Here is a 16,189-nt window from a genome sequence, read left to right on the forward strand (position 1 = left end):
ACCTATACTGATGCTTTATGAATCAATAAAAAATTTACAATTTTTAATTATAAACCTGTGTTTTCTATCAAAATTACTTCTTTCGTGAATTTTGGGACACCCTTTATATGTCCGTATTAACCATTGTCACCCAAATAAATTTAATTTTTAAAAAAAGAAAAGAAATCAGGTAAAATAAAGACTTTAAGTCAATAAATTTAAATTTCTTTTTCTGATTTCTCTCTGATGTATGTATATTTTTTATTTTTTCCAATGTCATTCACTTAAAAACAAAAACATTTACATTTCTCTCTCAATAGAACAGTGATGGCGAACCTTTTGAGCTCGGCCATCATTTTGAAAAACCCTAACTTAACTCTGGTGCCATGTCACATATAGAAATTTTTTGATATTTGCAACCATAGTAAAACAAAGATTTATATTTTTGATATTTATTTTACATATTTAAATGCCATTTAACAAAGAAAAATCAACCAAAAAAAATGAGTTGGCGTGTCACTTCTGACACACGTCTCATAGGTTCGCCATCACTGCAATAGAATATAATTGGTAGGAAGTGGAAGAGGTGTCCCTTGAGCCAAGTTTACCTATAAATCTTTTTCCACTTAAAATTCATAAATTACACTTGGGATATTTCATGACCAAGCAACCTACAATTTTTTGGCTTGTGCTTTGACCCTCAGGATTCTACTTATATATGCACTAGATTCTCACAATTTAGTTAGTCCCTCTTGAGAATATACATATACATACAAAATTACAAGTGGTATACAAATTCAATCACAAAATTAAATTTAAATAGTCTTCTTCTCCCTGATTCCTGTGGTATGAGCATGAAAAAATAACACCCACCACTTTGACATGACAAATCAGATTTGTATGGGCAATCCTTGGTAGGAAACAAGGAGTTAGGAAATGAAGAAACTTTGGGGAAAAAAAACTTATAAAAGAATTATTCAACAAGAATTCTTCTTCCTACGCTATTAAAATCTGCATCAAGAAGGCACGGTACCATTGTTTCCAGTACATTTTCAAGATCAAGCACTGAGGTAATAGACAATGTCCTAATTTAGAAATAGAGATAGAAAAGGTTTTAGAAATGTGATATTTCCACTTCATGGAAAATAAGAAAATGACAATAAAACCATCTAGTCACTAACAAAATGGTAATGTTCTTACATACTTGAATACTTGAACACTTCACTAGTGTATACTCAACAGACTTGTGGTTTGTCATGTCTTATGATTATATTTTAAAAGTAATATATTAACCATTATAAACTGATGAACAAAAATAGATACAGAGGCAGAGCAGCATCAAACAGACTGTCAAACTACAGAGGGAAGGCTGGAAGGGTTTGGGGCGGGAGGAGGGGTAAGAGATCAACCGAAGGACTTGTATGGATGCATATAAGCATAACCAATGGACATAAGACACTGGGGGGTAGGGGCGGCCGGGGGATTGTTATGGGTGGGAAAAAAAGGAGACATATGTAATACTCTTTGTAATACTTTAAGCAATAAAACAACGGGGGGGGGGGGGGAGACATATGTAATACTCTTTGTAATACTTTAAGCAATAAAACAAAATTTTTAAAAAGTAATATATTAGCTTGTATAATATGTATTATCCAATGCATTTGTTTATCCAAGTCAGTTGTAGACATTGCTAATGTTCCACTATTTGAAAAGTTTTGCCTGGACATAAGTAAAATAAAGTGGGAATAAATCTTCCCATAGTCTGCACTACAAATAATGTAAGACTAGCTAGCAAAGTGTGCAGGTAAGATTTCTATCAATTTGAACTGCTAATGCTGACCATAAAGTTTGAGAATTTATTTTTGCAATTTTAACAGTTATTTATATTGATTCTATATTTATATTTCTTTTGGAAAAAAATTTTAAGAAATTTTTAATTAAATATTTTTAAAGTATATTTAGGGAATACTCCTGTTAGTTATATAAATATAAAACTCTAAAACTGGAATGCATGTTATTTATTATTAAAACTAGAGGCCCTGTGCACAAAAATTCGTGCACTCAGGGTGGTCCCTCAGCCCGGCCTGCACCCTCTCACAGTCTGGGATCCCTTGGGGGATGTCCAACTGACAACTTAGGCCCACTCCCCAGGGAATTGGTCCTAAGCTGGCAGTCAGACATCCCTCTGGCAGCCCACAAGCCCTCGGGGAATGTCCAACTAACAGTTTAGGTCCACTTCCCCTGGGGAGCAGGCCTAAGCTGTTAGACATTTTTAGTGCTACCGCAGAGGAGGGAGAGGGTCCCACCACTGCCACTGTGCTGGCCAGCCATGAGCCGGCTTCTGGCTGAGTGCAGCTTACTATGGAAGCGCACTGACCACCAGGGGGCAGCTCCTGCATTTAGTGTCTGCCCCCTGGTGGTCAGTGTGCATCATAGCAACCAGTCATTCTGCCATTAGGGTCAATTTGCATATTACCCTTTATTATATAGGATTGAGAATTGGTTCCACTTTGAGCAATTGAGGGGTAGATCAGTAGTGGCTGCCTGCTTATGCAGAAAAGGGTCACCCTGAATCTGTATCAGTGCTTGCCTTGGGTGCTAGAAAGAGAAGCCAACATGAAGGTATTGAATTTGATATCTTTTATTTAATCCAGAGCTTTATCTTTGAAGATAAGGAATGTAATATGCACAAAAGCCATGTTCCTTGCCATGTTAGTTTTAGCCTTCCTATTCCACATTTAAGAGAAATATAAAGTCATTACAAATTGTTTCAGATAATTTCTTGCTTCTTACAAACCCCTGTTAATACATAACTAATGAAAGCATTTTTTTTTCCTGGCATTATCATCAAGGAAGTAGATGTAATTTATGTTTTCATCTTAAATTATTTCTGCATCATTTCTTTAACATTTTTTTCTTAGACTCTTCTCTTCACACTTAAACACTTATCAATTTGTCTCTCTTTTGATGAAATATTTTCCTTCTGCTTTTAGTTTCATTCTTGATCAAGAGAAGACTATAGGTATTGTAACACCAAAGGGTAGACATTAGTTGATTTATTTATTATAAACTTTTCTTCTCATTAAGCACAAGTTTCTGCTTTCCTTCTTCCTTCAATTTATAAGTGGATATAAAATGTCAAGTACTAGAAATAGCACACAATATGTAATTATTTACCTTAGGAAAACCTTCTCAGTATTTCTATAAATACCCACTTATCAATGCCAATGCTAATACACTCTCTTTAAATGTCTTTAAAAAAACAAATCTCTAATGAGTTACATATTATTTCTAATTTAAAATCTCTCCATTCATTTACTTTACTTTTTTTTCTTTAGGGGAGGAGGGTAGAGGAAATCAAATAAGACCACACTCTGAACAAAGATGACAAGCAAAGTTCTCGAGGAGTTCGCATTCATTGTTTTTAGCTTTTTATCATAGAGTGAGAGGGGAAGCCCAAGAATTACAAGTTTTTTTCCCTTTAGACAGTGCTGAATAATTTCATGCAGGGTGTTAAGAGGACACAAATGCAACATTCTTCACTCACTTATTTTAAAAATATTGTATTAGTTTCAGGTGTACAACATAGTGTTTAGACTTTTATATAACTTGCAAAGTGATCACCTTGATAAATCTAGTACCCATCTTACACCATATGTAGTTATCAGAACATTATTTGCTATTCCATATGCTGTACCTCACAGCCCTGTGACTATTTTGTAACTACTAATTTGTACTTCTTAATCCCGTCCCCCTTTTCACACATACCCTCCAACCCCTCTGCCCGCTGGCAGCTATCAAAATGTTCTCTGTATCTATGCGTTTGTTTCTGTCTCGTGTGTTTGTATATTTTTGTTTTTTTATATTCCATAAATAAGTGTGATCATATGGCATTTCCCTTTCTCTGTCTTCCTAGTTTCACTCAGCAGAATAGCCTACAGGTCCATCTGTGCTATTGCTGATGACAAGAGTTCATTCTTTTTTTAGGGCTGAGACATAGTCCACTTGTATATGTGCACCCCTTCTTCTTATACATCCGTCTATGTATGGACTTTTCGGTTGCTTCCATATCTTTGCTAATTTAAACAATGTTGCAATGAGCATATGAATATGTCTTTTTGATTTAGTGTTTTGGGTTTCTTCTGGCAAATACCCAGAAGTAGAATTGCTGGGTCCGTCTTTGCCTCTCTCGATAGCCTTTGTTTTACAGTCTATTTTGTCTGGTATAAGTATTGCTACCCCAGCTTTTCTTTCTTTGTTTCTATTTTCATGAAATATCTTTTTCTATTCCTTTACTTTTAGTCTGTGCATGTCTTTCAATTTGAAGAGAATCTCTTGTAGACAGCATATGTGAGCTTCTTGTTTTATTATCCATTCAGCCATCATATTTCTTTTGATTAGGACCTTTAATTCATTTGCATTTAAAGTAATTCTTGATAGAGATGTATGTGTCGCCATTGTATTATTCATATACTTTATCTTTCTTCTTCTTAAATAACTTTTCTGGTAATATTGGTTTGGTGGTGATGAATTCTTTTAGTTTTTTTGTGTGTGTTTTGTTCTTTTTTTCCTCCTGTGAAGCTCTTTGTCTGTGTGTTATTGTCTTTTTATTCTAAATGATAGCTTTGCTGGATAGAGTGATCTTGTTTTTAAGTCCTTGCTTTTTATCACTTTGAATATTTTGTTCAAGTCCCTTCTGGCCTGCAAAGTTTCTTTCGAGAAATCCGCTGATGGATCAACAGGAGCTCCCTTGTAGGTAACTAACTGCTTTTCTCTTGCCCCTTTAAGAGTCTCTTTTCTTCTTTAACCTTTGGCATTTTAATGATGTGTCTTGGTGTGGGCCTCTTTGGTTTTGTGAGAATAAACAAGTAAGCTTTTCTGTCAAAGAAGGGAGTTTAGGCAGCTGCCATTTTGGCTCCCATGACTTGCAGCTCCCCTGGGGACCGCCATTGAGAAATGGCAAAGAGCAACCCCTCCCCTTTTCCTTTAAATTAGCCAATCACGCAAGAGTGGGAGCCTGAGCTCTCCCAATCAAGAGTGAGGGACAGATGATGTGCCTCAGGAATAAAAGCCCGAGGGCACGGCCAGCTTAGTGTGCGTGCTCCCAGACCCTGTGTTGGTGTGCACCCTCCTGCAGGAGTGAAGATATCTGCCTTGCTGTCTGGCTCCCAAGTATCCTTTGTGTTCTACCGGAACCCCTGATCTAGGGGGGCTCACTGTATTTCTAACAGTTTCATCTTGTTTGGGACCTTCTGCACTTTCTGGGCTTGTATGTCTATTTCCTTCTCCAAGTTAGGGAGGTTTTCTGTCATTGTTTTTTCAATCCGTTTTAAATCCCTTGCTCTCTTTCTTCTGCCAGCACTTTTGTCTGGGAGAAAGCTGCTCTTCCAGCCCTTGCCCTGAAGCCAGACAATGTAATCCCTCCTCTGTATCCCTGGTGCCTTCTGAGTTCTTGCCTCAGTGCTGCATCTCAGAGCGAGTGAGCCCATTAACAAATGAGTCCGTCACAAGTAAATCCATGTGCAGACCCTTCAAGAGGAACCCCTGGGATTCCAGCAGCCTCTGTCTCACTCTGTCACAATCTCCATTGGTTTTTATAGCCAGAAGTTATGGGGAATTCTGTTTCTGGTACTGGAGCGCTGGACTGGGGAGCCTGGTATAGGTCTGAAATCATGGATAGTACCAAGTTATATATATACATATATATATTTTCTGTTCATGTCTTACACCCACAAATTTAATGCCTTTTTCATCTTAACTAAGCACTTATCATGAGAAAACACTGTAACTTTTGGAGTTTGAGGAGGTGCAAGGGAAAAACTAGCCTGAATTTCTTTGTACTTTATAATTTCACAGACAAAAAATTCATTCTTACCAAAGATTTTAGCAACCTCAGTGTGTGTTTTTTTTTTATTCAATATTAAATCAAGAACTTTCACCTTTTCGCTTAAAGGAAGCACTTTCTGGCTTCTCTTTGGCATAGCTGAATCGCCAGCATCACTATTTTTGCACTTTGGTCCCTTTATTAAGTGAAATTGAGCACAAGAACTGCAATAGTGTGGCTGTCTGTGTAATCAGCAAGAAGGCTACTAAGTGACTAAGGGGCAGGGAGCATTTATAGTGTGGAAATACCAAAGAGATGATTCACGTCCTGGGAAGGATAAGGCAGGATGGTTCAGGATTTTATCACAATACTCAGAACTGTATTCTATTTAAAACATAGGAGCCATTTACTTCGTGAATTTTTCATTTAATATTTTTAGATCATGGTTGGCCATGGGCAAGTGAAACTAGAAAACAAAACTTCACATGATGGGGGATGATTGTGTTGCTTTATTTATTTATTTTTAAAATGTGTTTTTATTGATTTTGGAGAGAGAGAAAGGGAAATAGAGAAACATCAATATGAGAGAGAAACATCCATCGGTTGCCTCCCACACATACCCCAACTGGGGATCAAACCCACAATCTGGGTATGCTCTCTAATCAGGAAATGAACCAACAACCTTTTGGTGCATGGGATGATTGAGCCGCACTGGCCAAGGTCTATATTGTTTTTATTTAATTGTCCATCTTCCCCACTGGCTTGTGAGCACTCTGAGGGCAGGGACTCTGTCTTGTTTATTGTGGTGATCTAGCACAATATTTGGAAATTGGTGGGCATTCAATACAGATCCCAAAGACCTTCTAGGCATAACACATTTCCTTCAACAAAAATCATCCTCTTTCCTTCACCTCGTTTAACCTCCTGAAGTCCCCATCTCAAGTAATGTGGGTTCCATCTTTACATTCTTGATTAAAAGCCTCTGCCTCATTCAGACATATTTTCTAGATAGTAGCAAAGAATGCTACTCACATGTAAAACTAATACAAAATAAGAGAACTAGATTTGGGGCCCCAAGATTCTCCCAACTGCCTAGGAAAGGGACAGTCTAAACAGCTAAGTCCAATGGGCTTAGTGCTCTGAGATACATCATTGTGTATTTCTGGAGTTTGTAAGTCTGACCTCACATCAAAACCATCTTAGGAGATTCCATTCCCTCTCCCCACCCCCATGTGCAGGTCTGTTAATTTTGAATTTACAGAGACAGGATCTGAAAGGTAATTTGGGGAACTATTGTTAGATTTAAAAGCTATAGTGTTATAGTAGAAGGGAGGGCCAAGGTAGCAGGGCTACTGAACACCTGAGATGCTGAAAGTTCCTTTATGAGCTTAATTTCTAGTTTTTTAGAAATTCCTCTAAGTAGAATGCCTAAATCTAGCAAAGCAGGTTAGTTACCACTTACAAGTTTGTTAAGAACTACTTAGATGAGCCCTAACCAGTTTGGCTCAGTGGATAGAGAGTCGGCCTGCGGACCAAGGGGTCCCAGGTTCGATTCCGGTCAATGGCATGTACCTTGGTTGTGGGCACATCCCCAGTGGGGAGTGTGCAGGAGGCAGCTGATGGATGTTTCTCTCTCATCAGTGTTTCTAACTCTCTATCCCTCTCCCTTCCTCTCTGTGAAAAAAATAAATAAAATATATTTTAAAAAAAAACTACTTAGATGGGTATAAACCCAGATGAACAGAATATGGCTGATAAAGCATCTTATTTTTCCCCAGTGTAAGACTAGAATAGAAGTCAGGGACCTAGGCATTACTTCTTGGTCCACTGTTCAGCACATGCACCAGAGATTAGAGAGGAAGGTCGTTTTTAGAGGAAGGTTGTGTTTATGAGCACCTGGGAAGCAAATAACATAGCCCATGAGACATCAGAAATCAGACTTCAGATTAACGTATGACTTTATTGACTTGTAGTGCAGGAGCCACAGTTAACCACCAGACTTAACTCTCCCTGGGTAAGGTTTTAGAAGGGAAAATACTAGATTTCTAAAGCCCAGGCATGGAACTAAGTTCAGACAGAGAGAGGCCTTTTTAAATGTATTTATAGGAAATTGGTCAACAAATCATATTGATACTGACATGGGGAGAGCAGTAGGTCACCGTGGAATTCTGCCCTCTCTCCCCTCACCAGTTGGCTGATTATTTATGGGTTAGTGGTGGGGAAAAATCTAAAGTTAGTGAGCTCCTAGGGCCTGCCTTCTTTCATGGTCCTGGCAAAGATCAGCCCCGGAGCACCGCAAAGATAAACCTGGACCACGGTCTCCCTTCAGAGATGTTCTGTCCTTGACCTGGGCTCCAGGCTACCTTATCTTCAGGGCCTGCTCTCCTTCTTCTACCACGTCCCTCAGTTCCCCAGGGTCTGTAAGAAAATCTCTTCTTCATAGTGAGTAGCTATTAAACAACTGTGATTCTATTTCTATTGCATGCCCTTCCTCATCAATGTTACATCAAAAGTTGTAACTTACATTGTATTCCTCTTCTCTCTCCTCATTGCTGTGACTTTTAATCCTCATCATTTTGTGCCTGAAATATTACAGGAATCTCATGACTAGTCTTTCTGCCATATTGTGGCTCACTCCATCCAGGCTCTCTAAATGTACCTCCTTAAGTGTAAATCTGACCATGTCTCTCTCCCATTTAACACCCCATCCCTTGTGCCCCAATTCTGATTAAAAAGTGCATAAAGAACTCAGCCCCACTTTGCATGGCCTGCTGAGATCTTTAACCCTGGATGATGCTACCCCTAGTTCTGTTCCTTGGCATTCTTTCCACAAAACACAGTCCAAAACTCAAACATCTCATTATTCCCAATGTGTATCTTTTCTTTTAGGGGCAGGGGGATGTTCTTACCTTTAAATCTTTGTCCACTTGTTATTCCCTCTAATTGGAATTACCTTACCATTTTTTTCTAATTGGGGAAGTTCTACTTTCCCTAAAATTTAACTCAGAATATTGATCTCTTTGTGAAAAATTCTCTGATTTCCCCCAACAGAGTGCTCTTTTCATTTCTGTCCTCTTTTTCACTAAGAGAATATCTATCATATTATTTATTATAATATTTATCCTTTATTGTAACAATTGCCTATTGATGTGTTTTTCCATAATTATAACTTCCTTGAGGTAAGAGGCTATAGATTATCCATATGTGATTTCCCAAGTGCTTATTATAATTTATGGTGCATAGTGGGTATTCAAAATATCTATTAGAAGAATAAATGACCCCTCTTATCATTAAATGATACATTATATAATAAAGGTTCACTGGAAATTAACTGTTTCTCTACAAAGTGCATACCTTTTTGACTTTTTTATTTAAATACATCTTAATGTTAACATTATTGACTTTAATTTCTAAATTTATATTAGATATTTAAAATTTTCTTTAATTATTTGAATTCATAATTAAAATTATTATCCTGAACTTTGGGAGGGGTGATATTTGAAGATTTATAAGACATACAAAAATATGCATACTTTACCTTATTATATAGATCCTTTTCTGAAACTAAATTTTAATATGGAAGGAGAAGAACAATGTTATGATAATATTCACAAGATGTGGAAAGAAGGGAAGAGTATAAAGGATGCTACACATTTATTCAGCAGCATTTTTATGCCACTATTATGTGTCAGGCACTGTGTTAGCCACTGAGAGTACAGATAAATAATAAATTCAAAAAGGACTCAGGAAACATAAAGGGGAGACTAGAAACATTTAATAATATCTTTCTTTTATATCACAATTCTATATAATTCTGGGCCCTACCATCATCAACCCTCAGTTTGTCTTTTGCCTCAAGTTTTCTAAAGTTTTCATTATACTCTTCAGATGTAATTGGTCATATAATGGATAATTTGAATTTCAGAGTGGAATTTTATAATAAATATTGTAAATATCATAATAAATATTATAAATATTATAATAAATAATATGATATTTAGAGATATCCTCTAATCTACACCAGAGAATTAATTATCTAAAACTAGAATTTAACTATTTAAATATTTTAAATAATGTAATAAACACCTTCAAAACAACCGCTCAAAACAGTAACTGACTCTAACCATTTCTGTCCCTCAACTTGCCCCACCTGATGAAACCTTATCTTGAAAACCAAGCTTTCTTGTTTATATAACTTCTATATAATAAAAGCCTAAGTGACCATTGGGGCAGAACGACTAGAATGACCAGAACGACTAGTTGCTATGATGTGCACTGACCACCAGGGAACAGATACTCAATGCAGGAGCTTTCCCCTGATGGTCAGTGCAATCCCACAGGGGGAGCACCACTCAGCCAGAAGCTGGGCTCACGGCTGGCGAGTGCAGCAGTGGTAGCGGGAGCCTCTCCTGCCTCCGTGGCAGCACTAAGGAAGGAGCAGCAAGCTGAGTGGTAAGTAGCAGCAAGCAGGTGGGAGGTAAGGAGTGAGGGGTCCTGGAATGCAAGAGGGATGTCCGCCTGCTGGCTTAGGCCCATTTCCCACAGGGAGCAGGCCTAAGCCAGCAGGCGGACATCCCCCAAGCAGTCCCAAACTATGAGAGGACACAGGCTGGGCTGAGGGATGCCCCTGCCCCCAGTGCATAAATTTCATGCACTGGGCCTCTAGTTAACAGATACTCAATGCAGGAGCTTTCCCCTGATGGTCAGTGCAATCCCACAGGGGGAGCACCACTCAGCCAGAAGCTGGGCTCACGGCTGGCGAGTGCAGCAGTGGTAGCGGGAGCCTCTCCTGCCTCCGTGGCAGCACTAAGGAAGGAGCAGCAAGCTGAGTGGTAAGTAGCAGCAAGCAGGTGGGAGGTAAGGAGTGAGGGGTCCTGGAATGCAAGAGGGATGTCCGCCTGCTGGCTTAGGCCCATTTCCCACAGGGAGCAGGCCTAAGCCAGCAGGCGGAGACATCCCCCGCAGTCCCAAACTATGAGAGGACACAGGCTGGGCTGAGGGATGCCCCTGCCCCCAGTGCATAAATTTCATGCACTGGGCCTCTAGTTTTATTATATTCTATGTGTTCCTTGGCATGTATATTTAAATTATTTTAGGTATTTTTATTTTAGATAATAAAATAACATCCTCTGATGTAATGTTTGGATTGTTCATTTAATATAGTTTGGTAAGATTTATTCATATTGTTGTAGTTCTCTGTGGTTTATCACCTTTGAATGGCATATAATATTCCTTTTGTGTTATGACATAGTTTTATGTTTACTCATTTGATGTGCATTTGGGTTGATTCAAGTTTATGCTGTTGATAGCAATTTTTATCAATTAAGTGGTATAAAAGAGCAACTCCTTAGGTCTTTTTATTTCTCTGTCCTTTAATAATGCTGACCATCCCTTTATGTACTTATTGGCTAGGTGTATTTTATCTTCTGTGAAGTGTCTGCCCCTCTCTTCTGATTCTTTTGAAATCTATGTGCTTTCTTATTGATTTGTATGAGTTCTTTATATATTTTAGTATGTATTTGTGTTGATTTTTTGTAATGCAAGCATCTTCTCCAAGTTTGTAATTTATATTTTTTCATTATAAATATATCTTTTTTAAAAAATTATCTTTATTGTTGAAGTTTTACAGATGTACCCTTTTTCAGATGTACCACAGCTTTTTTATCCACTCATCTACTAATGGATATTTGGGCTGTTTCCAGATCTTAGCTATTGTAAATAACACTGCTATGAACATAAGGGTGCATATATTCTTTCTGCGTGGTGTTTCAGGATGTTCAATTAATATTTGACAAGGAAGGCAAGAGCATACACTGTAGTAAAGACAGTCTCTTCAATAAATGGCATTAGGAAAATTGGACAGGTACATGCAAAATAATGAAACTGAACCACCAACTTACACCATACAGAAGAATAAACTCAAAATGGATAAAAAACTTAAATGTAAATTTTGAAACCATAAAAATCCTAGAAGAAAACATAAAAAGAAAAATCTCAGACATCTCATGTAGCAGAATTTTCACTGATACATCTCCTACAGCAAGGGAAACAAAGGGAAAAATAAATAAATGGGACTTCATCAAACTAAAAAGCTTCTGCACAGCAAAAGAAACCACCATCAAAATGAAAAGGGAACCCACTGTATGAGAGAACATATTTGTTAGAGATACATCTCAGAAGGTGTTAATTTTCATGATATATAAAGTACTCATACAACTCAGCAAAAGAAAGACAAACAATCCAATTAAAAAATGGGCAAAAGACCTGAATACACACTTCTCCAGTGTGGATATATGAATGGCCAAGAGACATTTGAATAAAGGTCAATGTCACTAAACATCAGAGTGATGCACATTAAAATGACAATGAAGTATCACCTCACACCTGCCAGAATGGCTGTCATCAATAAATCAACAAACAAGTCCTGGAGAGGATGTGGAGAAAAGGGAACCGAGTACACTGCCAGGGGAATGCAGACTGGTGCAGCCACAGTGGAAAACAACGTGGAGTTTCCTCAAAAAATTAAAAAGGAGCTCCCATTTTGACCCCATGATCCCACTTCTAGGAATATATCCTAAGAATCCCAAAACACCACCCAGAAATAGGATATTTTTTAATGAACAAGTTTTGAATTTTGAGAAAGTTAAACTGATCATTTATTTTGAGATCCGAAAGATATTTACATTTATTTTCTACTAACAATTTTAAGGTTTTTGACATTTAAGATAGTAATTGATCTTGAGTTGATTTTTGAATATATGGTGTGGTAATTTCATCTTTTCCCATAGGCGTTGCATTTTCCCTATCTCCATTTACTAAAAAGTTCCTTATTTCCTTGCTGTCTGACATGCTATGTTTGTCATATACCAAAGTTCAATATGTTTACATCTATCACTAAGTTTCTCAATCCTCATCTGTCTCTGTGCCAAAGTAGCTGTCTTAAATAAATCTTCATAAAAACTCTTAAATTCAGGTACTTCCTTCCTGCTCTTTCTCATAAATATTCCAGCTACCTTTAGCCCCATACTTATTTTCTTTAGAATCAGATTTTCAAATTTAGTGAAAAACTCTATTGGAATTTTTATTAGAATCTAATTGAAAATAGATCAATTTGGGAGAGAATCTCTTCATAATACGTTCTGCCTATCTATGAACATGGTATATTTCTCAGTTTTTCTATGTCTTGATACAATTTTATTATTTGGAAGTCTTACTACACATCTTCCATTAGTTTTTTTAATAGACATTAAATTTCATCTATTTCGGCTTCTCTTTCTTGCATTTATCACTGAATCTAATATTCCCCCTATATTTGTGTATAATAAATACAAAGTTTACCTAATTATTTGTCCCCAAAATGAGTCAAAAGCAGGATCCTTTCCTTTTGATTCAATCATTTTTTTTAATGAGATAGTTTTGAGAATTGAGTTTAAAAAAAAAAAATAATTGCTAGCCCTGGCCAATTTGGCTCAGTGGATAGAGTATCGGCTCATAGATTGAAGGGCCTTGGGTTTAATTCCAACCAAGGGCACATACTTTGGTTCCAGGCTCAGTCCTTGGCCCTGGTCTCTCATATCAATGTTTCTGCCTCTCCCCCTCCTTTCCACTCTCTCTGAAAATCAATGGAAAAATATCAATGGTGAGGATTAACAACAACAACAAAAAAGATTGCTAGAGTTTTGGCTAGGCAAAAACAAAAGGCTTTAAATGACTATTATTTTTCCTCTACAAGTGAGATTTATTTTCTGCATTGTTATAGGAATAAAGAGGAAGCAGGAACAATTAAGTGATATTTCATGGTTTATATATTTTTAAACCCTAGATATTATGTATATGGAGAAGGAAAGGTGTGTCAGCTTGCAATTGTATTCCACAAAAATGGACCTTTACATACTTATTGATCTCATTAAACAATATAGATTTATAGATTAATTCAGTATCAATTATGTAAATACTACTAATGAAATTATATTTATATAGAAACATTCTTTTCATTCATGGATCCACTGGAAGTTACCAAATATTTTAGGTTAACTTAAAATTAAGCATCATAAAAACAAATAAAACTGAATTACTTTCTTAGATAGTCTGGATGAAAGAATTTGCAATTTTCTCATGATTTGTTGAAATAAGATTAGCCTACCTGGGATTTGGATCAACATTGTCTATTGAAAAATAGACCATTACACATACTTATCAGTCATTGCCAACTCTCTAGATTTCTTTTATTGCAGATTCAGCTGAAACAGAACAAGAAAATCTGATAGATTGACTTACGACATAACTTCAGAAAGTGGGCTTTTTCACTAAAGCTTTGTTTTTGTTTTTCTGAGTGTCCTGGAGAAATCTAAATTTAATGATTTTAAATTAGAATCATTTAGATTAATTCTAAATCTAAAAACACCTATAAACAGATTACATTTGAAATTAGAAGGTATTTATCTTTCTCAATCAGTATGCAGAATACAAAAGAAAGGGGAGTATAAGTCGAATCATTTTACAGAAAGAAAATATATGCTTTTATATGAGCAATCTGAAGTCTTGGTTTTAAATTTGCCTGTGGCAATACACACAGAAAGTCTTTTAACTGAGTATAAATTTAACTGCCTTTCAGTTTTTAGTGAGTTTAATGTGTTTTTCTTCTCCTTTTCTGGAGAGAAAAAGCTAATGTTACATCAATCCAAGTGAGTTTTGATAAAGATAGAACACAAAAAAATTAAAAATTGGGATGTTAGAAAGCAATTTCCATGGCCACAAATGAACTGTCAGTTCATAAAACTTTATCAATTAAACTAAGAGAAAAATGTTCTCACTTGCAAACATTAAATTCATGAATGATGGAATAACCTACATTTACATTTATTTTTATTTTGGTTATATACGTTTTAATACAAGCAACATATTCTTTGTTAGAAATATGGCATTATATAAATTACTTTTGATTTTTTTCTACAATAATACATACCTTTGCATCATTTGAGGGATCAATTTTATTTGAAAAATATACAAAGTAGTAAAAGAAAAGATGAAAGTTTACATAACTTATATTTGGTTTGACATTGGTTTGAAATCCCCCCCTTTATAGAATTACTTAGGAGATATTTTCCCAGAAAAATGTATAACATTTTGTTTTAAATTTAACAGTAAAGAAGAATCATCAGTAACATCAGATGAGAATAACTTTGAGAATTCAAAGATTACAGGTAATCTTATTTAACTTTTAAACAAAATCTGTCACTTTTGTTAAAGCCTACAATTATAACAATCTTACATAGGTACAATTATATTAACTTTTCAGATACCCATATCCCCATAATTGTTTGTTCCCAAGAGGATAAGGAAGACTTGGAAACCGGTATTCAAAATGTAAAAGACGTAAACAGGGACCATGATGAACACGACAGGAAAGAATTAGAGATGAGGGTAAGTGCTCTGGTTGCCACGTTATTAGAGAAGATGAATCCATTTATGCTTCAAAGATGCTGCGATGCTGGCCTTTCAATAGCTTCAACTAATGTAATTTGCAAATGTGAAAGCACAGCCTATTCTGTCCTTGCATCTCTGGCTTGATCAACAAGACGCTTTGATTTCCGTGTGCTGCTTCTACTCTCTACAGTGGTAAATTAATAGCATTCATTTTTTTTTATCTCTTTACCAGAGGCTCTGAGTAATAGCTTGTAGGAATTACAGAAGAGGTAGCACTATTCTGATGTGCATTTCTGATCTTTGTGACAAGTGTACACTTAGCATAAACTTATCTGTAAAACGAGGGCTGCACTAGATGATGTTAGGGTTCTGTCCAGCACGACAAGTATTGCATTTAGCAGCATTTTTTCTTACTTACATCTTTGTGAGAATCTCAATGTTCTATATCATTGGACAGTATTAAATTATGAAATAAGGAGAAAATATCCTGTGCCATATTTTTAAACAGGAAACAAGTGCAGTACTGTAAAATGTAGTATTATATTTGTTATAAATTTCACACTCAGTGAACATTCAATCTATTTGGAATTTTTGGGGGATGGTTTAGATAGCATTTTTATTACAAAGGAAGAAATAGGAGAAATGAATCACATAATGTAATTTATCCTTTACTGTAGTTGGTTGGAGCTCTTGTCATTAAAATACATAGATTCATAATCATCTAAGATTAAAATTTGCCTTTTCAAGTGTCAGGGCTGAAACAGAAAAGAAATAAAGCTCATCCTTTTTTCCCACACATTCTCCATTTCCTATAGTGATATGGAAGCTGCATCACTGAAGTATGCAATTTACTTTGCTCTAACTTTAAAAAACTACAAAGTTGTCACCCATTGTGAGAATTCTCAGCAGCTGAAAGTTAACATTGCCATTTTTTTCAAACAACAGAATATAATGAAAGGG

The 16,189-nt window shown here is 36.2% G+C and overlaps 1 protein-coding gene across 1 annotated transcript in view; it reads left to right on the forward strand.

Annotated features, from left to right (window-relative positions):
* The window catches only part of PPP1R3A (protein phosphatase 1, regulatory subunit 3A), a 48,076-nt gene that overhangs the window by 26,527 nt on the left and 5,360 nt on the right, over positions 1 to 16,189 (forward strand). Inside the window, exons 2-3 of the mRNA XM_005862263.2 lie at positions 14,948 to 15,006; positions 15,102 to 15,226. Coding sequence (XP_005862325.1) covers positions 14,948 to 15,006; positions 15,102 to 15,226 — 184 coding nt within the window. The remainder of the gene's footprint in view (positions 1 to 14,947; positions 15,007 to 15,101; positions 15,227 to 16,189) is intronic.

Source organism: Myotis brandtii, unplaced genomic scaffold (assembly GCF_000412655.1).
Source record: "Myotis brandtii unplaced genomic scaffold, ASM41265v1 scaffold162, whole genome shotgun sequence".
NCBI classification, from domain to species: Eukaryota; Metazoa; Chordata; class Mammalia; order Chiroptera; family Vespertilionidae; genus Myotis; species Myotis brandtii.